The sequence below is a fragment of the Spermophilus citellus genome (genome assembly GCF_964194105.1).
Source record: "Spermophilus citellus genome assembly, chromosome: 3".
Lineage (NCBI taxonomy): Eukaryota > Metazoa > Chordata > Mammalia > Rodentia > Sciuridae > Spermophilus > Spermophilus citellus.
Window position 1 is genome coordinate 105,118,339 of NC_138184.1, and position 23,664 is coordinate 105,142,002.

The window sequence follows — 23,664 nt, forward strand, 5'->3', positions numbered from 1 at the left end:
TTGAAAAGGAGAATGTTTATTGAGGGTTTCTGGGTTGAGGGAGAAGGGCTGGGATGGTAGGGATGGGAGGAGAGAAGCTTCCCTGGGGTTTTCAGCTCCAGGGTGGAGTGAGGGTCTGGGACCTAGGAACACTGTGCAGGGGACACACTCTTCTCCACGGTGCTCCCCTCATGAGTGACCTGGCAGGTGAATGACTTATGAGATCTCCACTCATCTGCTGTCAGAGTCAGGTAGCTGCTGGCCATGTACTTATTGTTGGTCTGTTTGGAGGGCTGAGTGTTCTGCACGCCCTGGGTGACCTTGGTGCCATCTCTCTTCCAGTCCACGGTCACGGCACCCGGGTAGAAGTCGTTGATCAGACACACCAGTGTGGCCTTGTTGCTCTGGAGCTCCTCAGAGGAGGGTGGGAACAGGGTGAGCGAGGGCCCAGCCTTGGGCTGACCTGCAAGATGGACCAGGCAAAAGGGATCAGTGTTCTGGTGTCCACCCGGGGACACACACTTAGTGTGTGAGGAGGGTCTTGTTCAGGGACTCTGTTGGAGCATGTGTGATACAGAAGTGTATTGGGGAATTCCTCAAGCTATTCCCCATGTTCATAGCCTTTAAACAACCCAGGACACCTGTGTTTCACCTTACCTGGCACCTCTTAGACCATAGCCTTTCACACAGATATGTCACCCTTGCATTCCTGTCCTGACTCCTCCTTCATCTTGTCTGGCCCATTTGTCATCTCTTTCTGTCCTCTGAGCTCTCTGGGATTCCAGTGCATTCCATTATGGGTCAGTTCTGACCTGATTCCTTTGACTCTGATGGTTAGTGTTTTTACTAAGCAGCCCATTTTCACACCTATGAGTCTCCTCTTGAGTCTCTGCCATAGGTAAGAGTCATTGTTCCTAAAAGTCTGTCTGTCTGGCATGGCCTCAAGGTTAGAGTCCTTGTTTACAGGCCAGATACAGGTTTTCTGCACTGGGAACTATTTTCTATAAGTTCAGGATCTCATACTTCTGAGGAGCTCACTTTGCCATATCATGCCCTTCCGTGAATGTGTACCCAGCATCATAGATACAGTCTTCTCCTCCTTTCTTTCTCTTGACTAAGTTTCATGAGTCCCTATACAGCTCTGGGCCCTTTACCTAGAAACCCATGGAGGCTTCAGAATCCCTTCTAACTCCTACCTTGTTTCTTGTTCTGTTTTCTTGAGTCTTACAGCCTTGGCACATGATATTCTGACCTCTGATTTCCCAGCCTTAGGTGTTCCAATTCTTTCCTAATTCAGCTAATTTCAGCTCCTCATAGCACCTGGTCCCTCTTCCCCATAAGATAGTGCCTCAGTGCATATACTCACACAGTTCATCAGAAAGGGATTAGGCCAACAGAAGATGAAACAACAGAGCACATCTTAGGAAAAAATATGCCATAAAGAGACAGAAAGACAGCTGAGTATCCAAAGGTTATCCTGTCCAGTTCCTTTCCTCTGATGTCAGAGCTGAAGGGTGATGGGTACTATTTGAGTTTTGCTGGGTTCTGAACAGAAAAGGAAAGTTCAGTGCCCCAGGGCCGAATTCCATGGAGAATGTTTAACTCCAGCCTGAGACAAGACACAGAAGAACACAACCAGGGAAAACTCTTACAATCCTCATGGATAACAATGAAAGAGGAATAAGGAATCACTCACCCAGGACTGTCAGCCGGGTCCCTCCGCCGAACACAAAAGCACTGTGACACAAGATTGTGCAAAAACCCCTCCCTTCCCTATCCCTACCCCCTTAGACCCAGCTGCAGCTGTGCTGGAGGCAGCATCTGATAGACCTTCATGAGAAGAAGGTGAAAATCATTGAAAGATGACCAGTACATGGTGTCATTCTTGGAAGGTGCCACCTGTCCTGAGAAAAAGCCTCGCTAAGAGATCACCCGCATGTATTTCTCTTCACTATGGAAGAATCACTTGTTAGGAAAAGGAGAAACAGAGGAAGTGCCCATTTCATGCTCACATATTCCCTTGGCACCCTTATTGCAGCCTCTGCCCACAGGACCCTTCTGGGCTGCCTACCCCAAGTGGAAGTGACAGTCCCTGTGTCTGGATCCCAAGGAGTCCAGTAAATTGAGGGTTTCCATGGAATTGGGACTTAGCCTGGGGCTGTGACTTCTAAAGTGTCACACTATTATCTGAAGTTCTTGGGGGATGTGACAGTCCTGGGACAACTCCTGTCCCAACAGTTCCTGTTATCTCTGCCTAGCAGGATGTCTTCCCTGGGAATCTTCTGTTGGGTCTCCCCTCCAGTTGTAGGATGGAGAGTGGACACATTTAGCTTGTGAGTCCTTCACCCCAACCTGGCCAGGCATCCTAACTCTAGTGGGGCAGCAGGAGAAGGGACCCAACAACTGGATTCACCTTTCTACACAAAGTTCTTTCTCCATCCCTGTCTCCTTTCTATTTCCTTCTCCCTCATTCCAAGTCCCCTTCCACCCATTGAATCTCTCCTCAATGGGTGGAAACAGCCATAGGTGGGATCATGGTGCATAGACCCTGGGAGGTCAAGCACTTCCCCTCCCCCTTTAAAGACCCCATACCCCTAGAGCTTAGCCTGAGACACTTGGTGTCTCTGAACCCTGTGGCTCAGAGACCTCAGCAAATGGAGGGGGTGGATATTCCGAAGTTCAGACAAGAAAACTCCATGAGAGAGTTCCTTGGCCAGAGAGAATTCCCAGCAGGGTACAGAAAATGGTCATTTCTATCCTGCCCCAGAAAGTAACTCAGAATAGGGGATGGACTGGAGAAAATGAGTAAGCAGATGAGGAGGGGAAAAGATAACAGATTCCTGCACAGGTTGAAACCTCAGCTCCAGAAAAGCTAGAAAGGAGAGAAAAATCTACCCTAATTTAGCTTTGGACCCCAAAAGGGAGTGGAAGGGAAAACTCACCAAGGACGGTCAACTTGGTCCCGCTGCCGAACACAGCACACTGTGACATAGATCTGTACATAAACCCCTTTTTGCACCATGGCCCAGACCCTCCTGCAGCTGCATCAGAGGCCCAGGGTTCAGCCTCCTTTCACAGGGGCTGCTCAGGGCATGGGTGGGTGAGATTTGGTGGCTTTTGCTTGACCTAGAACATCACCTCTTTGGAGGCTGTGGAATTTGACCAGAGTCATGGCAAGGATTTTATTTAATTTCATTTATATATTTTTATTATGATATGGAAAATGAAAGTGTAGAAATTTGTTAAAAATTAATGGCAATTATATGAGGTGATGGGGTTCTGGATAACTTTCTCCTCATCTTTATAATTTTTTTGTAATTTCCAAAAAAATATGAAAATATTAAAATTACTGATTGGATGAATCTCTCTCTCTCTCTCTCTCTCTCTCTCTCTATATATATATATATATATATATATATATATATATATATATATTTGATGACTCAAATACACCCATGTTTTCCAAGATTTATTGTTCTCTCCTAAATATTCAGAGAATAGTCAAAAGTATGTCCCAAGAATATACTGAACAAACACCCATCATGTAATATTCTAATAATACAACATTATAATAGCAATATAAATCTTATGAATGATGATCCTAATTTAAGGGAAATATATGGCAGCCATTTTAAGAATGTAACTAGAAGGTAATATATTTAACACTGATTATTTCTGTTATTTTTAATTTCTGTATGTGAAATCAGTGTTCCCAGCTAATGGTATTGTGGGGAAGAAGCTGGGTGGCCTAGGTGGGCTGGTGTTGAGTATGTCAGGAACAGGAGGACGAGGAAGATTAGGAGGAACAGCAAGTGGGGAGCAGCATATTTCCTGTATAGAGATACTGGAGCTCTGAACTCTGTGTGCAACTGGGACTTATGAGAAGGTTTCTGTATGCCCCCATATCCTCAGCCAGGAGGTTGTGACAGATGAGGAGGAAGGGCAAAGATTACAGATTTCTGTACTGACAGGGATGAAAGTATGAATGGGAATTTGGGGGTTGGATAGAGAATCACATTTCCCATCAAGGTCCCAGGTCCTGCTGCAGGTTCCTGAGCTCCATCCATTGACCTTGCCCTTGGTGCATTGTTTGTTTCTTGTTTCTGTGTGTGGCCCCTCCTTGAATTGCAGGGTGCTTCTTCAGAACTGGAATGGCCCAGATTCCTGGGTGGTGATTGGTAGATTTCCTTTGCTTCCAATAGAGTTTATTCCATGAGCTCTAAGTGTGGGTACCTCTGCTTTCCCCTTGACCTCCTTCTGACTTACACATTCACCTGTGCACATACCTGCTACACCATGTCCTTTGTGCACGAATCAGTCAGCCTCTGGTCATGTTGTCACCATCACTGGGTGCACCTACAGCCTAGAGACACACATGGTAAGCCTCACGGGAAGGACATGAACAGAATGGGTTCCCAGCACCAGGCCCTCGATGCATTGCCTTGTGCTGGCCCATTAACCTGTAGAACTCACAGGGGGACTCACACCTGGCTGCTTAGAATCCCTGAAGTGTCCTCCTCAATAAGCACCTCCCTAGTTCTCCCAAGTCACCTGCTGCTCCCTGAGCACCGCCTTTCCCAAGCTTTCTGCTGTCCTCTATGTCACTCTTGGAATGCACAGAAAATTCCTGCCTTTCCCCAAGGTGAGTGGCCTACCACAGAGACCATTAGCCTGGAACTCCAGGACACTAGGTGATCTGTTTTCATGACACCAGGGAGCCTTACTGCCTCTCCTGAAACCTGGAATCTTCCTGATTCTCTCAGAGAGGTGCTCAACATGACAATGTATAAGGAAGTGTATGAGCTTGTTATATGCATTTTGTGTGGAAAGGTGCGTGTTTGTTCACAGGCATATATGTTTATGTGTGTGTGTTGATTCAACAGCAGGGAGCCTACACCAAGTTGTTAAGAAGGTGCATCAGCTTGCACACAAGCACATGGAAGAATCTCAGAATGTGGCTAATGTCTTTGGACACACTAAACCCACTGACAACCTTAGGGCATCTATGGTGTGTCCGTTAGAAGCAATACTGATTCCTGCCTCTCAGGGGACTGGAAAATAGTTGGAAAAGTGAGGGACACACATAGATGAGTGGTACCAAGAGGGGACTGTAGGATGACTCACCAGGGGCTCATGGACTGAATATATTATTAAGAATTGCTATGGGGCCAAGAGTGGGCAGTGCTATGGGGTCCAGGCAGTGTCCCCAGTGAGGTAGGAGTAGGGTGGTCACAGAAGAAAGAGCAAGTGGCTCTAGGCAGCAAGGACAGGGATTACAGGTGGGGGAAGGGAGACAAAGGAGGGATGGCCTCAGTGATGGGGGCTTAGACCTTAGATGAAAAGATATTCGAGGGGGGAGTGATGTCCAAACTGCTCCAGGGAAGGGAGCTCACATATTCTCCCGGAGGCCTTGGGGATCCAAGGAGAGACTGATCCTTGGGAGTGGGGAGGTGAACAAGTCTGCACAAGAGGAACAAGCACAGGGTGGATAGGTGAAAATATGCAGGCTGGGTTCCTGCTGAGGGCCATTCCCTTGCTGTAGAAAATCCTGTGGATCTGCCAGGGTAATATCAGGAGCCTTTCCTGGCTGTTTGGTCTCAAGGTCTAATTGTGTACACTTGATGAGATGGTCAAAGTTAAGATGGGAAGTGCATAAACTAAAATAAACAGGACCATGTTTTCTGGTTGAAAAGGAGAATGTTTATTGAGGGTTTCTGGGTTGAGGGAGAAGGGTTGGGATGGTAGGGGTGGGAGGAGAGAAGCTTCCCTGGGGTTTTCAGCTCCAGGGTGGAGTGAGGGTCTGGGACCTAGGAACACTGTGCAGGGGACACACTCTTCTCCACGGTGCTCCCCTCATGAGTGACCTGGCAGGTGAATGACTTATGAGATCTCCACTCATCTGCTGTCAGAGTCAGGTAGCTGCTGGCCATGTACTTATTGTTGGTCTGTTTGGAGGGCTGAGTGTTCTGCACGCCCTGGGTGACCTTGGTGCCATCTCTCTTCCAGTCCACGGTCACGGCACCCGGGTAGAAGTCGTTGATCAGACACACCAGTGTGGCCTTGTTGCTCTGGAGCTCCTCAGAGGAGGGTGGGAACAGGGTGAGCGAGGGCCCAGCCTTGGGCTGACCTGCAAGATGGACCAGGCAAAAGGGATCAGTGTTCTGGTGTCCACCCGGGGACACACACTTAGTGTGTGAGGAGGGTCTTGTTCAGGGACTCTGTTGGAGCATGTGTGATATAGAAGTGTGTTGGGGAATTCCTCAAGCTATTCCCCATGTTCACAGCCTTTAAACAACCCAGGACACTTGTGTATCACCTTACCTGGTACCTCTTATATCTTGGGCTTTGTCACAAATATGTCACCCATTCCTTTCTGCCATGTGTCTTTCTGCCATCTTTCTGGTTCATCTGTAGTCTCTTTCTATAGTTCTCTGGAAGTTTATTATGAGTGAGTTCTGACCTTCTTCCTTGGCTTTGAGGGCCAGAGTTTTTACTGACGAACCCATTTTCACCCTAATGTTTTTCTTCTTGAGTCTCTGCTGTGGGTAAGGGTCTTTGTTCCTCGAAGTCTGTCTGTCTGGCTTGGCCCACCTCCTTTTTGCAGAGACCAGAATTCCTTTTTACAGGTCATATCTTTAGGTTTCCTGTATTGGGACCTATTCATATGTAAACTCAGGAGCCTATGCTTCTGCAGCATGTGCCCTGTGGAGACCCACCTCCACCACTCTCATCTTCAGTCACTCTTCTCCTGCCTATCTGTTATCCAGAGTCTCCTCTTCTTTTCTTCCTCCTAAGTTTCCTGAAACCCAGTGTGTGCTGGGCTCTGTCCCTGGCAGTACTTGAAGGCTTGGGGTCCCTTCTACCTCTTACCTCCTTTCTGACCTTTGATCCTGAGTTTACAGTACAGGGTGCCTGAGCTGAGTTATGACATGTTGTCCCTTAGTGTCCTAAGTCTTTGATTTCACCATTTTTCAGTCCCACAATGTCTTTTATTTCCTCTTGCCCTTAGATAGGGCCTGAAGTTTATCCCCTTACAAACTAATTAGACCAAAAAGTGCCCAACAAGGGAGAACAGATCAGAGCACTTCTTATGGACCAGCATGCCAACACAGAGAGACAGTCAGACAGACAATAGAATCTTAGTAGGTCATTCTGTGCAGTCCTCTGCCTCTGGAGTCAGAGATTGAATATCTGCCTACAAGCCACTGAGACAATCACGAGCATCTGAACAGATAGGGTAGAGTTCAGTGTCCCAGAACTAAGATCCAGGGAGAATGCTTGTCCCAGGACAGAGACAGGACACAGACAAAGAATAAAGAAGCAGAAAATTGTCCCCAAACTTAGAGAGAGCAGAGAAAGGAGGGCAAAAAATCACTCACCTAGGACGGTCAACTTGGTCCCTCCGCCGAACACCCAACACTATGACACAGACTCGTGCAAAAACCCCTTTCTGCCTTGCCCTGACCCTCCCCCAACCAGCTGCATCTGTGCAACCTGCATGAAGGGAAGTTACCCTTACTGAGTGATGACCACTACATGTTGTCCTTCCCAGGAACCACCATCCTGGCAAAAGGCCTCACCAAAATGTCAACTATATCTTTTCATGTTCTCAATGGAAGAACCACTTTTTGGGAAAGGAAGAAACAGAAGTCCTCAGTGACAACTCTGGGAGGCCATGAGCTGTGTGGGAACCTGAGAAAGTAATAGGACCAACAGCTCATTCCTCTTAGCTCCTGCCTGTTCTGGAGCCACCAGAGGGATGTGGAGACTATGGCAGATGACGATGTCAAGACCACATGCAGAAAGCACCCTTTCAACTCTCATTTCAGCTTCCAACACACAGAGGAAGAACTAGCACTATAACAACAGCACTATACTCAGAACAAAATAAATACATGTATGATATTTGGGAGAGATTTTGTGAGTCCCTGATTGACTTTTGATATTAAGATATCATTGAAAATTTCTGCTTAGGTTAGATAATCATATTTTAGTTATGTCTCATCTTTCCAGAACACAAGTGGAATATTTGCAGATGAAAAGAGAAGATGTCTGGCATTTATTTCAAAATATCATGTAAGGGTGATGTTAATTTTGTGGGTGGATGAAAATCATCCATGAATTGATAATGTTGATAGGTAGTTGATGAGAACCATAGGAGTCATTATTATTCCTGTTTTCTTTTTGTGTTGAAAATTCTCATCGTAAATACCAATTTTTAAAATGAAGAGGAGGTTATTCTTGGGACAGTGATTTTGGATGAGGTAGATCCTCCCACTGTATCCACTGAGGCCATTGATATGTCATTGGATGGTCTCAGCTTCTATATCCATGACTTGGAGTCAGTTAAGTGCTGAGGCATGTTGAAGCTGTGGTTTGGGATCAGGGATGGCCATAATCAAGCTCCAGGAGGACCCCTTTATCTGTCCCATTTTGACTCCAGAACTCCGTTTGCAAGTTTCATCTTGGCAGCTCTGGTGAGTACGTTTGCCATGGTCTTGAGGAGGTGGACACTCAGAGAGGGGCCCTGTGAGCATCTGGAGTACAGAGGACTAATAGAGACAGATAGGGATGCATATTTAGGTTCCCTAACCCATTATCATGGCCCCTGAGAGTGTGTCTCTGACTTTGGGCTAGAGGTGCACATGATTGTCTGAGCCACTTGAGAGAGGAAAGGAGTGGGCCTTGTGGGATGGAGAATCTGAGGGCTCTTAGTCCTCCTGGAAGCTAAACCTTACTTGTAGATATTTTGTTACATTCATTCTGCCCTGATTTATTCTGTCTCATACCCAATTTTTGTCTTTAGTTGATCTCTGACACAGTTTCCTTAGGACAATCAATGAATGTGGATTCTGTGCCTAATTTGGTGCCTTTTCTCACTTGTTTAATTTCTTTCATATCTTTTTCACCCATTTCCATTTAAATTTTCTCCTTTTACAGGATGACCATCAAACAACTCTAGCCATCATCTAACTGTAAACCTTCTTCATCCTGGAAGCTTGTGGTCCAATCTTTCAGGGTTTCATTCCAACATCATGATATTGTCAACCTTAAGCATAATTTCATATCCATTGGATCATTCAGTGATCATTCTTATATGCTTCTGACTTACCCTATGTTCCCCTACTTAGCTCCATGAAATATGAGTCTCTTTCTGAATATTATAGGACTCCCAATGGTGGAGAAGAGGGTCAACACAACGTGGAAAATTGTTTTATTATATTAGCTGTTTTCCCTATTGCAGAAGTTGTATCTTTACTTAGCTGACATGCAATGTGAAAGTCTGAGAAATGAACATGTAGATTTCATTTTCCAAGCCTTTCCATGATTCCCTGGTGATAAGAAACTATGGACAACTCACTTGGTTAACAGTCTCCCAAAAGGGTTTCTCATAGGAAATGGAAAGTTCAAACTTTGTTCCTGCTAAGACCATGACCTTGGATCAAGGGTCTTCTTTACCTTAATGTTTCTGCCACTAGCTTGCAGCTGAAATCCTGGAGTCCCCCTTATTTCTCCCTAATACCTCATTATGGCCAACTGCCATTCTTCTTACTAGTCCTCTCCCTTCCAGGTAGGCAAGGCCACTCTGCAGGGATAAAATATCTGCTCACAGTGCCCACCAGCACAGAGAACTCACTCACCAATTCTATGGTGGGTTTGGTGGATGGGATGAGCAGGAGATGGCATCTCACAGAGCCTTGCCTCTGCTGGGTTCTTGGTACTGCTCCTCACTTCCAGACTATGAGCCATAGCAGCCCTTACCCATCCTCACAGACTCTGATGACTCTTTTATTTTTTATTTGTTTTTTGTAATTGTAGATGGACAGCATGCCTTTATTTTATTTGTTTATTTTTATGTGATGCTGACGATTGAACCCAGTGCCTCCTACATGCAAGGCAAGTGCTCTACCACTGAGCTACAGCCCCAGCCCTTGATGACTCTTGATTTTACCTAGCAGCCAAGTAGTTCTCTGAACCTTCCATTTGCTTCCTCATTTCTCATCTCCTGAGTTTAACACACATGCATGCCCTTTGAGGAAGGCAAGAGTCTGAAGGATGAGTAAACAAGGCCCCAAGCCCCAGGGTTTAGGGGATCTAGGCCCCTGAGCAGTGACCTTTCTGCCTAGAGACATAACCAGTCACCATTGGCACATTAGAAATGTGAAATGATACACGAGTAGGTCTTCATTGATGAGATTTAGGAATGAGGAACCTGGTGTGACCCTGTGTGATGGGGGCTCAGGAATACAGTAGAGAGTTGGGGAGATGGGTATTTGGTTGAGGAAGGATACTCCTGGGGTTATACCCCAGAAGATTATCCAAATGGCCCTCCATTTCCTACTGGGTGCCAGGATACCCTTCACCCTACACTGAGAACTCTGAGGCCATTACAACTAAAATAAAGATAAGAACAAATGAGATAGAGCAAGATTTCTGATTCACAATGGGATATTTTATTGAGCAGTCAGTGGGTTCAGAGAGAAGGGCTTAGTGGGAAGACTAGGAAAAGGAGGGGTCCCTCACCAGGGTCCTTCACTTCCAGGATCATGAGGGTGGGGTGAGGGACAAAAGGTTAAGAACATCCTGAAGGGGATACACTCTTCTCCACAGTGTTTCCTTCATGTGTGACCTGGCAGCTAAAGCTTTTGTGAGATTTCCACTTGTCAGGCGTGATGGTCAGGTAGCTGCTGGCCATGTACTTGTTGTTGGTCTGTTTAAAGGGCTGGGTAGTCTTAACATCCTGGCTGATTGTGGTACTATCTGCTTTCCAGGCCACAGTCACAGCACCCGGGTAGAAGTCATTGATCAGACACACCAGTGTGGCCTTGTTGGTCTGTAGCTCGTCAGAGGAGGGTGGAAATACAGTGAGCGAGGGGGAAGCCTTGGGCTGACCTGTGTGGATAGAGAAGTGGTGTGGGTCAGCAGAGGACAGCCCAGGTGTTGGGGATGCCCCAAATTTTCTGCAATCATTTTCATTGTGGTTTTCTTATCCGTTCAAGGACTCTCCTTCCCTTTTCTGTCCTTTCTTGTGAACTTAAGCCATCTGGAGAATAGATAGCACCTTCCAAGTTACCTCTCCCAGATAGTCTGTGTCCTTCCCCTTTGTAGGCTGTTTATCAGTCCAGATTTTCTACCTTACTTTATCCTTCTAGTACCCAGAACCTCCTTTGTTAAGTGTTCCTGGTCCATCCAGGATGGAAGGATGGTTCTGGTGGGTGTGGGAACTCTTGAGCCTGTACTCAGTTCACAGGGTTCCTGAAACCTCCTGTCCTCTTTGACATCAGGTTCTGCTCCATCCTTGTCCTCTCAGCTCTTTTGGCAAGGAGTTGTGCTCTACCCAGACAAGTGGGGGCTCCTCCAAGTCTGCCATCTCCTCATTACAAGACCCTTTGCCTCTGCCTGGGACTGCTCACTGTCACAGACTATGGGGCACAGAAGCCCTCACCCACCCTCATAGTTCCTAATGACTCTTGAATTCACCTTGAAGCCAAGTAGTTCTGTGAGCCTTCCATTTGCTTTCTCATTTATCATCTCCTGAATTTAACAAGCACTTTGAGGAAGGCAGAGTCTGATGCATGAATAATCAAGGTCTCAATCCCCAGCGTTAAGGGGCTCCAGGGAAAGAGGAGTCTTTGCTTCTTCCTGAGGACCACCCTGGGAAGGCTGGACTCTGGACACCTTGCCTAGTCTAATCTGGCTCTGAATCCCTCTGCCCTCAAGGCCCATCAGAGAACCAGACAGGTGCATCCTAGAGTGAGCCAGATATCTCTCTCTCTCTCTCTCTCTCTCTCTCTCTCTCTCTCTCTCTCTCCTCTTCTGGTGGTGTCTATTTGGGATAACCTCTTGAGTGCCCAAGGGCTAGGGTCCCAACTCCAGTCTTGTCCCTGGGAATTCTTTGAAGCCTTCCCAAACTGGATGAACATCCAGCCCTCAGCCTGGATTCAGGGGGCCTGTGAACTCTCTCTAAGGCCTAGTGCTCCCTAATTAAACATGGCCCCTGGTCCCCACTTGGCTGTCAGCCCCGGAGGAGGGAAAGGGACCCCTGTCCCTGTCTCCAGCCCAGGCCTTCAGGACAAGGCCATATCCTGCTTTTGGAATCTGAAGGTGGCTCCTTCTGCTGCTGGGACCCTTTCTGCTGGCTACCACGCAATCACCAACCTCCCCCAGACCCCATGAAAAAAGGTAAGTGGTCTGTCCTTAAGACAGGGTAGGGAAGAGGGTAAGAAGCCCTTAGAGAGGGAAAATAGACTTTCCCAAGACAGGAGGGGTATGGGACAGATTGAGAAAAGTCAGAAGAGCCACTTACCTAGAACGGTGAGCCGGGTCCCACCACCGAAGACATACCACAGTGATTGAGGCTTGGACTAAAACCCACAGGGTCAGCACCTGGGGTTTGCCCCCTAGGGGTTGGGCAAGAATGAAAACTATTGAGTGTGATGGGTGGGGTTGTGTCCTTGGCATAATTCAGGTTGTTGACTAGCCCTCCAGACACTCATCTCCTCTCCCAGGCATGCATTGTTCATGGCATTGGAGATACCCCAAGTATGTCCCCTATCTCTGAGGTTCTCAGTGCTGACAGAAAGGCTAAACACAGTTGCTGCCAAGAATCCCTTAGTGAAGCATATTCTTAAGTGGCTATGTGAGGTGGGAGAGAGTCCTGAGCTGACTTGGACTTGCTCAACTTCTCCTGACCTCATTTTAGAACTTTTGAATATCCTTTAGACAAACCCCAATCATCCAGCCATGACAGTTTCTTCCCTGGACCCACTGACACTGGGTCATGCCTGACTTAAGGCACCTCCACATGGAGACTCTTCTACTTGCATTTCTACCTGTGGAGACATAGCATAGTCCCACCACATTCATGAAACCTTCCCTGATATTTCAGACCACTCTTTGTATCCATACATACTTCCATTTATCCATCCATTCATCCATCTATCCAAAATTCCTCTGAAACACCCACCTACCCCAGGCACTGTTTTGCATGCTGGAACATGGTAGGACTCCCTTAGCTCTTACACTCATATTTTCCTGAAATTTCTTATGTCAAGATCTAAAAGGCCCTTGTCTCAATCTGTAGGTCTTTCCCAGTAGCCTGAAGTCTCTGCAGGAGTTCCCTTTTTCTGGTCATTCTCTTCTCATTGATTATGGAGATGGCCCACTCTCTTGCTCCCATAGCTTCCTTTTCCCTCTGACCCATGCATAGCTGATGACCCTAGACTATTACCAGGTGCTTTTTCCTCTGTACTCTTCCCTCTCTTTTTGATTTGAGTCTTATGATGCACTCCATAATTGCCCAGAGGTCCCAGATTCCTCTTTCTTGCTCTGACATTTCTTCTCAGCCACAGATCAACATATATTTTGATTCCTGAACCTATCTTTGCTTGAATGTCTTGCAGGCATCTGGAATTCAACAGCTTCCAACTAAATACATTTCCTTGAAGATCTGATCCCCTGCAGTGTCCTCATTTCAGCAATTTGTCTCCAAGTCAATGGCCTGGAGTCATCTTAGTCATTCCCTGATTGAATCACCTTGTGTATCCTTATACCACCACACAATGTACCATTAAGATAATCAAAAGAAAAATAAAAAGAAAATTGCAGAAGTTATACTCTAAGAATTGATGGTGGCTTTGCCAAGTGAGATTTTATCTTTATAAATAAAGATATTATATTACATTGGAAGATTATTCACTGCATTGGGATCACCATTTTTTAACCTTAGCATCAGGACTATTTGACAATGTTTGTATTAAAGACATGCACCTAGATTCTTTGAAATTAGTGTAGAATATGTGTAGAAGACATATCTCAATCACTGTGGTATGTCTTTGGGGCTGGGATCCGGCTCCCTGTTCTAGATAAGTGGCTCTTCTGACATTTCTCAGTCTGTCTTATACTCCTCCTGTCTTGGGCAAGTCAGACTTTAGTGTAATATTAATATGAACCCAACTCTTGTTTATGAATAAGAGAGGAAACATTTATCCTTGCATGAAGGTATTCAAGGAAATTTCCTCAACTTATTAAAAGGTGTCTTCCAAAACTTACAACAACCTTCATATGTAAAGGAAAAAAAACATTTGTGGCAGGAAACCAGGAAAGTTGCTCACTTACAGTTTTCAATATTCAACAGATTCTACCCAATGTAAGGAGATGAAGGGGGAAAAAGTTGTAAGTATTAAGAAAAGAGAGTGAAAATGTTTCCTGCAAATGATGTGCTAGTCTACTAAAAAACAAACCAACCAACTTAAGAGAATTAGTTGAACTGTTAAAACCCATACAAGAATTAAAGTGGCTGAACATAGGAGTGACATGTAAAGATGAATAGATTTCTCTGCTGCATAAGTAACACTTTAGGATATGAAATTGTGGGAAATTTTCAATTTCAATAAAATTATATTTGAAACACCAACACATAACTAAGATTTATAAATAACACTAGAGTTTCAATGAATAAAATACAAGACTACTTGACTAGTGGACATAAAAGTGAGTGAATAGAAAGCATGTTGTGTACTTGGGTAAAAGTGCAGAGCTTTATAAAGGTATCAGTTCATCTCAAATCAACCATGTATTCCCAGAAATTACAAACATAACACCAAAAGAATGATTTTTGAGAATTAGGGAATTGATTCCAAAGTTCAACAGGAAGAAAGATGGAGAGTATGTGTGGATATTTTGCAAAACAGTAATAATTATGCATTGTTTCGCCTTGCAGATACAAAAACACATCATAAAGCTAAAATAATCAAAACAAAGTAGAAGGAAGCAGGAATAAACCAATACTTTAAGAGAACCACAGAGAGAATGTGATAAGTCATCATTTAGCATTTGATAAAAATCTCATTTATATTCAACAGATGTCTTTCCATTTGGCAAATAAAATAAGTTATATGCCTATGCACACAAACTCCAGATAAAATTAAACACATCTGCACCAAACCAACAAAAGTACTAGAACAAAATAGAAGAATAATTTTATCATATCAAAATAAAAATTACCTTCCTAAACTTGGCATGGATCACAGAAACCATCAAGAAAAGGCTAAACCAATGCGACACAATAGGCTTAACAACCACTTTATGGTGGAAGATCTCATAAACAAAAGTTCTAAAATAGACCAAGGGAAAATATTTATAACACATTTTCTAAACAAGGGGTTAAGTTTCTATAGACAATATAATCAGATACAAGCAATGGAGTGAAAAAGCAGGCAACATAATGACTTCTTAATTCACAGGAGGAATACACTAAGTCAAAAATAAGAAAGGATAAACATTTGACCAATAATGAAATAAATAATAAATCAAACACATTCTCTTTATTCTTAACACAAGGGTAAAGAAAGATCAACAACGTCACATTATTGGCAAGGAGGTAGGAGAAAGGGCACTGTCTTTCACTGTAGTGAATATAAATTGGAGCAGCCTTTTGGAAATAGTTTGGAATTACCTACAAAATCTCAAAGGAATTCTCTGAGATCCAGAATTTTCACTTTTAGGCATTTAATCTTTAGAGATACAGAAGTACACTATGCTGACTCCCCACCCCCAGATTTTTAATGCATCATCACTTGTGTATTTTCTAGTGGAAACAACTGAAGTGACCCTTAAAAGGGGAATGATTACAAAATTCTGGTACATACAAACTTTCCTTAGATAGCTATTTATGAGAATACCAAAGATTCATATGGACTAATCTAGAAAAATCAATTACAGATAGCTTAAAAAGCTAATTCTAGAGTAATATACAGAGTATGACTTTATTTTCAAAAAATAAAATCTCAACACCAACTCTCTCCCCGAGTGTGTGTGTGTGTGTGTGTGTGTGTTTTCAAGAATGCACATACAGTGAAAGAGTTGAACTATACAGACCAACAAGACAGTGGCCATGGAAAGTGGAATAGGTTTTTGGGGAAAGGTGGTAGGAGAGAGAGGGTAACAGAAAATGTCTGCTATTTACTTTTTATCTTCTGTATATAATATACTTCTTTCTTTTCTTTTTATATATTTTTTAAGTTGTACATGTACACGTACCTTCATTTATTTATTTATTTTTATGTGGTTCTGAGGATTGCAACTAGTGCCTCACATGTTGGAGACAAGTGCTCTACCACTGAGCCACAACCTCAGCCCCTCTTTTTTTTTTTTGAGGAAAGTACTTATATATTTACAAAAACTGTTACTATTTTATTAGAATTATTTTAGATGACAAAAATGCAATATTTCTCTGTGTGAACATTTTCATAAAGTCAGAAAGCTATAAAACTAAAATTTAAATGAAGTGAAACTATACCAGCCAGAGACATACTATGGAAAATTTAAAAAAATTAAAAAAATTCTTCAAATTTTAAAGATAGGCTTTTGAAAATGCACACAATTATCTTTTTTAAAATGAATTTTCTTATTAATAAATATGCTTCGGAAACAATTTTTATGAAATTGATTCCTTTCTCATGACATTATTAAAATAACATTATTAAGCAGTAACTTGTTGCCAGAGTCTACCTTACAAATATAACTTTGAAGGTTTGTGTAAGATGCTTTATGATATGCCACACTGCTCTGTCACACCCTTTCTCATGGATATTTGTGTTATTTCCAATTTTTCCCATTATTAATAACATTAAGCTAGATAGACGGTCTTGTTTGTAAATCTTTGGTTATGGCTTTATTTTCTCCCTTAAGATAAATTTTGAGAAATGGAATTACACACTGTAGATAAGCCCAGTTTCTTTCATGACTTGCTGCCTATTGCTGAATTTGTTGTACATTGAAATCCTTATAAACAGTTCAAGAAAGTGCCCATTCCTCCCAGGTATCATTGCTCTAAATTCATTCATTAATTTCATAGCAATTTTGGCATGTGGACTAGCGCATTCTCCCCATGCCTAGGAGCAGTCTGTGGTCCCAGTTCACCAACTCCCAGATTCCCCCCTGCTGCCCCAACTCTGTCTTCTGTCTCTGTCCCTGGACTCAATTCTGGCCTCACAACAGACTCCAAACCTCAGCCGGTTTTTCCAAAGCACAAGTTTGACTCTGACTTAAATCTCCCAAAGCCTGCACTTAGTCAGCAGAACCTAGTCTGGGGCACCAGACCTAGGGGTTGCATCTGCTTCAGCCCAGCAGCTCCCTGCTTCCCTTGTAGTGCCCACGCCCTACACTCTCTGTGAAGCTTTAGTGTGTCTGCTGGGCTACCCCATCACTATCCAGCACCCATTTGTCTGTGATACCAGCTTGGGCATCAACCCACAGAGGGAGCACCCCTTCTCTAACTCTATGGCTCCTAGAAAGGACCACCAGTTTGTCCCCCATAACTAGGTCCCTTGGTGCAGGCCAGCTTTCTCTGTTGTATCCAGGCCTGGCCCCCAGGAAATGTTTATGAACAAGGCAGTGAGGGCACATCCTTTGGGGAGACCAAACCAAACCATCACTTCATTCTGAGGGGAAGGGCTTTGCAGAAAACAATCATAGGAAAGAGCTGGGGATGTAGCTCAGTGGTAGAGAGGGGCTTATCATGGGTCAATCACTGGGTTCACTGCCCAGCACCTCCCTTTTTGTCACAAAATACAAGACATGGTCATGCATCTACAGCTCTGGGAAGGAGGCAACCTCAGGATGCAGCCCTGGTTGAGGATACTTGGCTGAGGGTCTGATGACTGGATCCCTGCTTCTCACCATCAGTGGCTTAGCCAAACCATAAGGGTTCAGAGCACAGCCAAGCAGAAGCGGGGAGAAGGAGGAGTGGAAAGGCTGAACCCTGTGCAAATGGGAGATACTAATAATGGACTAGGGGGAGTGAGTGAGGCACTATCCTTAGTGCAAAAAGACTGAGGAACCAAGATAAATAATACTTCAATACAATGTTGAAAATTAATTCAAACAAACCCACAATGAACAAAAAATCAGCACTTTAGGCCAGTGTCTCAGGCTGATACTTTGTCACCCCTTTTGCCACCTCTCCTGCCCTCCTCCTCTACCACCCATTCCCAGCTTCAACTGAGACTCCCATATTCCCCCAAGACTCCTTACTTGCTTCAAGGCTCTGCAGGTTGGACAGACTGCTTCATGGTCAGGCTCCTGGGCCCATGGCCCTCTCCCAGTTGCTGCCATTGGGGCCTCTATCATGGGCATCTACTGCCAGGTCCAGCAGCAGCAGAAGGGTCCAGTACCCAGTGGCCTACCCTGGGCCTTGTCTGCTCTCAGGGTCAGAGGCCCTTGTGGCATGGGGTTCATAGAGGGTATAGTCCTGGTCCTCCTGATGGCAGCGGCTGCTGTAGTATATACAGGTCCATGAGGCCCTTGGCCCTTTCCTCACCCTGGACTGGTTCTTGTCCTTGTCCTCAGTTGGCCTGATCCAGGGCCCATGGCTGTTACCCCTGGGGGTCTCCTGCAGAGAGACATCTGCTAACTGCCCTGCTATGATAAGGATCCAGGGCCCAACTGCTCCTCAGGGCAGCCACCTGTCTGGCCCCACCCCTGTAGCTCTGGGTGGGGCCCTCCTGAACCACCTTTTGCATCTTTCCTTAGTTCCCCAAGGGCGTCATGGGTTTGTGGACTGTCACCAGGGGCCTAGAAAGGCTGTGGAAATTGGCTGAGTGCTCATTGGAACAGGAGCACCAGAAGACTTGATGTCAGGAGGAGGGGTCAAGGCTGTGGCTTTTCTGATCAGGCCTCAGGCTCAACTCCTACACATTGCACTCTGGCCAGTTTAGACCAATCCTACCTTGGCTGGGTTGGCAAGCCTGGCATGCTCCTGTCTGGCTCTCTCTAAAATCAGGAAAGGATCCTCCTTTCAGGGAGTGATTCTGTACCCCCCAGACAAGCAGTGGTGGTGAGATCAAGATGTTGAGTCCCTTCAGGCATAGGTCACTTCTGGGCTTCAGTTTTCTTGTCTGTAAAATGGAGAGAATGTTCTTCTGCATCAGGGAGGTTATGAGGATTATTGAGACCAGCAGGTGTCTGATGAATGCTGGTTTCCTTGTTTGCTGTTTCACTTTGGGGTTCAGAATAACTCTTGGGTATTCTTAGGGCAAGTATCCCTATTTTACAGATGAGAAAACTAAGACCCAGAGAAGATGAATGTAGGGTCCAAGTTTGTTCAGGAAGTGGGGTGCAGGATGAGCTAGAAACTAGGAATGAGCTTGTTCCTTGCATTTCTAGTCTTTGGTCCACCTGAAAGACTTATGACTGGCTCCCTGCTGAGCCAAAGTTTGAGTTCTGTTAGGCAGTGATAGAGGAGGAGGAGGGGGATGGGCACAGGCTTAGAGCTGGGGTGCATTGAGGGGAAGGTATATCATTCATAATTTAATGGTAATAGTGATGCTTTAGCACTGGCTGAGTGCTTTACACACTTTAATCCTCCCCTATTTAAATACGAAGAAGTTGATGCTCAGAAAGTTTTCCTACTTGTATGATGCCACAGGGCCAAGAGGCAACCAGCCTAGCATTGTATTTTGAAGCGTGGTCTTTGAATGGCATCAGGACATTCTTTGTTGATGATGACCCTGTTTTCCAGATGGTGTCAGGCTGCTCAGTGCATGGAAAACTCAAATCTCAGAGTCAGGTCTCTGATAGCTGCTCAGTTAAACATGGGCCCAATCTGAACCTGATTGAATAGAGCTTTCTTCTGCCTTACTTGTGCACTGCTGCTATTTGGGCTCCTTCACCTCTCTGCACTCTGATTCCCTGAAGACTAGTTAGTACACAAATGTCTGAGATCCATAGGACTTTGGACTTTAGATCCTGATCAGAAAGCTCCCTGCTCTGCCGTTCTTAGGACTGCAGTGTGGATCTGTTTTTGGTTTTCCTGTTGATTTTTCTGCCAGAAAATTCATTGAAAAACATTTAATGTTAATTTATACATAATATCTGTACACAATTTATGGGTTACAGTGTGATATTTAAGTTTGTGTATTTATATTTATACATATATTTAAAATGACTGGATCAGGCTCATTGGCAAAAGCATTGCCTCAAACATTTATCATTTCTTGTGTGGGGAACTTTCAAAATCCTCTCTATTAGCTACTTTGAAATATACAGTGAATTTTTGTCAACCATGATTATCTTGTTATACCATAAGATCTTAAATGCATCCCTTGAAATTCATAGCTGCAGCCCTGTGGGAATTTGTCTTGTTTTGTTTTAGCAATTATTAAAGGGCCCTGCTAAGACCAACCAAGGTAAATTTTCTGAAAGACTTCTTTGAGGAGTTGCTTGGTCCGTGTTTTGAGTTATAAACTAATCAAAATTCCTGCTACATTTGGTGAAAATCAGTCTAACCATATCCATGGGATGTGGTAATGGAAATGGGATTTCCCATTGTTGGTATAGATAATGGTTGTCAGGAAAAAATGTTAATGGGGCTCTGCATTTCTTCATGTTTCTTGAGCCAAAGTGTTGAACACCTTCATTCTGGACTGTATTTTCAAGGATGTTTGTAGAGTGAGCAACCTTGGAAGGTAGAGAGAGTGTTTCCCTTTGGAGCAGAGAACAGGTAGGCTTGCTGAACTAAATAAAAGATTTGGGGTGCTCAACTCAGGTGCACAAATGTCACCTGACCTTCTTTGCATGGTTTGTGAAAACAGTGTAAGAAAAGCTGTTGTTTGGGCACCTGCTATTGCTGTGAGTGACAATCTGTTCTTTATCTCTGATCTAGGAGTCTTTTGTGTTCTGCAGAATCTGTGAAACTGTGGCTGGCTTGCATTTTAGTTTGAAAATATGATAAAGTCTCAGAACCTTCACAATTATCAATGATGATCATAAAGAGAAGGAAGAAAGAGATAAAGTGAAGGATGGTAATCATAATTGAATGATTTTTCTTAACTCATCAGATCAGATTTCAGGGATCTCCAGGTTGGATCTTTCCATTGCACAATGTTTTTTTTTTTTTTTTTTTCCTGAGGGCCAGGACTGGTGCTAATAAACCCCACATGTCACTGACCTTGTAGATGAACAAGGTGGTATAAAAGATGTCTTGCAGGGCTCAGTGGGCAACCCCTGGGAGTTTCCTGAGCCAGTTCAGCTTCTCTCCTGTTAGGGTACATGTCTCATTACTGCCTCTGGCCTTGGACTCCTCACAACCTGGAGATTGGTGGCAGGTTCCATCCTAGGAGTCTGGGCTACAGCTGTTCCTTCCACAGCACCCCCATACGGGCATGACTTTCTCACTACTTAGGATCTAGAAGCTGTGGTTTCCCCCAGGGACTGTCCCAGGTTTCAGGGAGAATAAAAGGGACTGTCCCTAAACATAGCATCCCCAGCTATACCATCACCCAGTCCCAAGTCCCCTCCCCCCTACATCCTGCACCTGCACCTGCAGCAGCTGTCTCACCACAGACCACATCCTCACATGGTGGCCACACTCAGAAATTCGGAAATCCGGGTCTGGCTGGATCCTGGGAAATTCTTAGGGGACTGGGCAGGGGATCTCCCTAGCTGTTGCAGCTGCAGCTCTAGATGTCCACACCCTCCATTGCTCCAGATTGACATACACTGAGAGCTAAATTCTGGTAATGACAAAGGAGTCTGGGTCTAGCTGGCCCTTTTCTCAGTGTCCCTGGAGCCTGGCTTGTCTCTCCTCGGGAAAAGGAGTAGGTATGCCCTTATAGTTGCACCCCTGTCAGAAGGACTTGCTCTAGCCTCCAGCTGCCTGATTTCTACTCACAGGCCTTAGAGACTATGTCTGGGGCTATAGGACACTCATCTTTCCTAGGCCCAGGTGTCTTCAGTTTTCTGCTCCATTTTATCCCCAATGGTTCTTCTCATGTCACGTGATTGTCCCACTGCAGAGTGGGGAATTGGGTATTCTGAGGCAGAGGATGACTATTTGTCTGGGGGCATAACAATGGTTCTGAGTCTCACACTCCTCAGTTAGAGTCTAGTTCTCTAGATCCAAGTCCCCTTGGAGAGGCCTCTGAGAACCTAAGAATCCTGGCACCTGTGGTGATCTTTGGTGATATGAGTAGACCCTTTCATAGCTCTCCCTCAGGTACAAGACTTACCATCCTGGCAAGGATCTTCTAGTTTCTTCTGTTGATGAGTTAGTGGGGATACAGAGAGGGAGGGTTTCTCGTGTTAAGACACAGAGCATATTTGTGTAAAGTCAGTGTCCTGGCACTTGACCAGTACAAGCCAGAGATCTGAGAGAACCAGGCACTTTATACTTGGGATAGAGTCAGCCTGGAACCCAATAGTGGTGTTTAGGGCAATTTCAATTCTTTAACTTCAAACTCTCCATCCAACTGCTTAGAATGCTCCCTGACAGAGTCCAATAGGGGGCAGCAGAGACCAGCAGGAACTGAAGACCAGAAAGAGTTGACGCTCTTCTGCAGGGAGGAGGCCTGGAATCCAGTGGAAGGCAGCAGGGGAAGCTACAGGAGGGGGGATGCAGGGATTAGACTGTGGTTCTACATTCTTGTTGTGTTCGCTTTCCATCATTCTAACAAACACCTGAAATAATTACCATTTTACCATATGAATGAAAAGACAGGAGAAAATGTTCATAGTTTGAATCAAGAATGGAAATGAGCACAAGAATGCCAATATGCACATCATACTTGTGACAACAGCATCATATGCAAGAATAGATGAGAGTAGGAGGAGAGGGAACATGGTAATAGAACTCAGGCAGCATCATTGCAAACTATGTTGGTATTGATGTAAAGTAATTGGTGTAAAGCAACAGCCACTTTCTTATGGTCGTGACTCATAGTAGAACCACTATAAAATAAATTTCAAATATAGATAAAAGGATACAAAAGGTAACCAAAGTGGAATGATGGGGAAAAATAAACCAATAATAATGGAAGATGGTAGTGGAGCAGTGAGGAACTTATGAAAAGGTAAAACACATGCAGAAAACAACACATTGGCAGAAGTCTGTTACTATCTGTGATGACATTAGTTGGAACACACAAGTCTTGATTTCTCAATACCTAAGAAGCCTGCATCTGCACAAGGTTTGACAAAATTTCTCTAAACTATTGCATGTGGGGAGATAGGCTTGCATTTGGTGGATTGTCTTCTAACAGAAACAAAGCCCCTGGTAACAGGAACTTGACCTGCCATGACTTCCCATGCACTGTGAATGCCACCAACCTGAGACATAGGACAGGGTACATTTTGGCATAACTGGCACAGAGTGAGACTGGACATCCTGACAACAGGCTCTCCAGTGACAGAAGATTTGGGGTCCTCAGGAGGGGCACTGCTACTCTGTTAATCCTCAACCAGCAAGTGTCAGTGTAAGGGCATTCAGAGGAAGCCAGGAGAGAAACTGGGGTTGCATAGGCAACCCTGGGGGTGAACAGGAGGAGTCCAACTTCAGTCCCTGAATGGACATCAGGAGAGTTTAAACTGTATCTGGGGCTGCAGTGACCACATTCTGAGGGTCATACTATCACAAGGTCACCCCCAGGACACTGGCAAGAGCCAAGGCATAGAGAGGACCTCACCTGGGAAATGTACTGAAGGAGGCTAATTGTATGTGTAGGCATGGCAGACCATGCTAGTTGAATTTCCTTAGGAAGAACACGCTGAGGTCCAGATTCTGTAGGAGGTAGCACAGTGTGAGAAGATGGAGCTCCTAGGGTCTCTTTCCTTCTCCCAGCATGACTGCATGTGCCTCCTGCAAATCTCAGGGAATGATTTACCACTGTCCAGAAGTCATCCCTGGGA

At 44.7% G+C, this 23,664-nt stretch overlaps 1 protein-coding gene across 2 annotated transcripts in view; it reads right to left on the reverse strand.

Moving 5' to 3' along the window:
- The window catches only part of LOC308643674 (immunoglobulin lambda-1 light chain-like), a 375,374-nt gene continuing 351,710 nt past the window's right edge, over window positions 1-23,664 (reverse strand). Inside the window, exons 3-4 of one of the 2 annotated variants that reach the window (XM_081283732.1) lie at window positions 2,922-2,961; window positions 1-442 (exon numbers count right to left, since the gene is read on the reverse strand). In XM_081283732.1, coding sequence (XP_081139858.1) covers window positions 123-442; window positions 2,922-2,961 — 360 coding nt within the window. In that variant the 3' untranslated portion in view covers window positions 1-122. Of the gene's footprint in view, window positions 443-2,921; window positions 2,962-5,664; window positions 6,107-7,358; window positions 7,399-23,664 lie in introns of those variants that run through there. The other variant, XM_081283731.1, reaches the window with a different exon arrangement.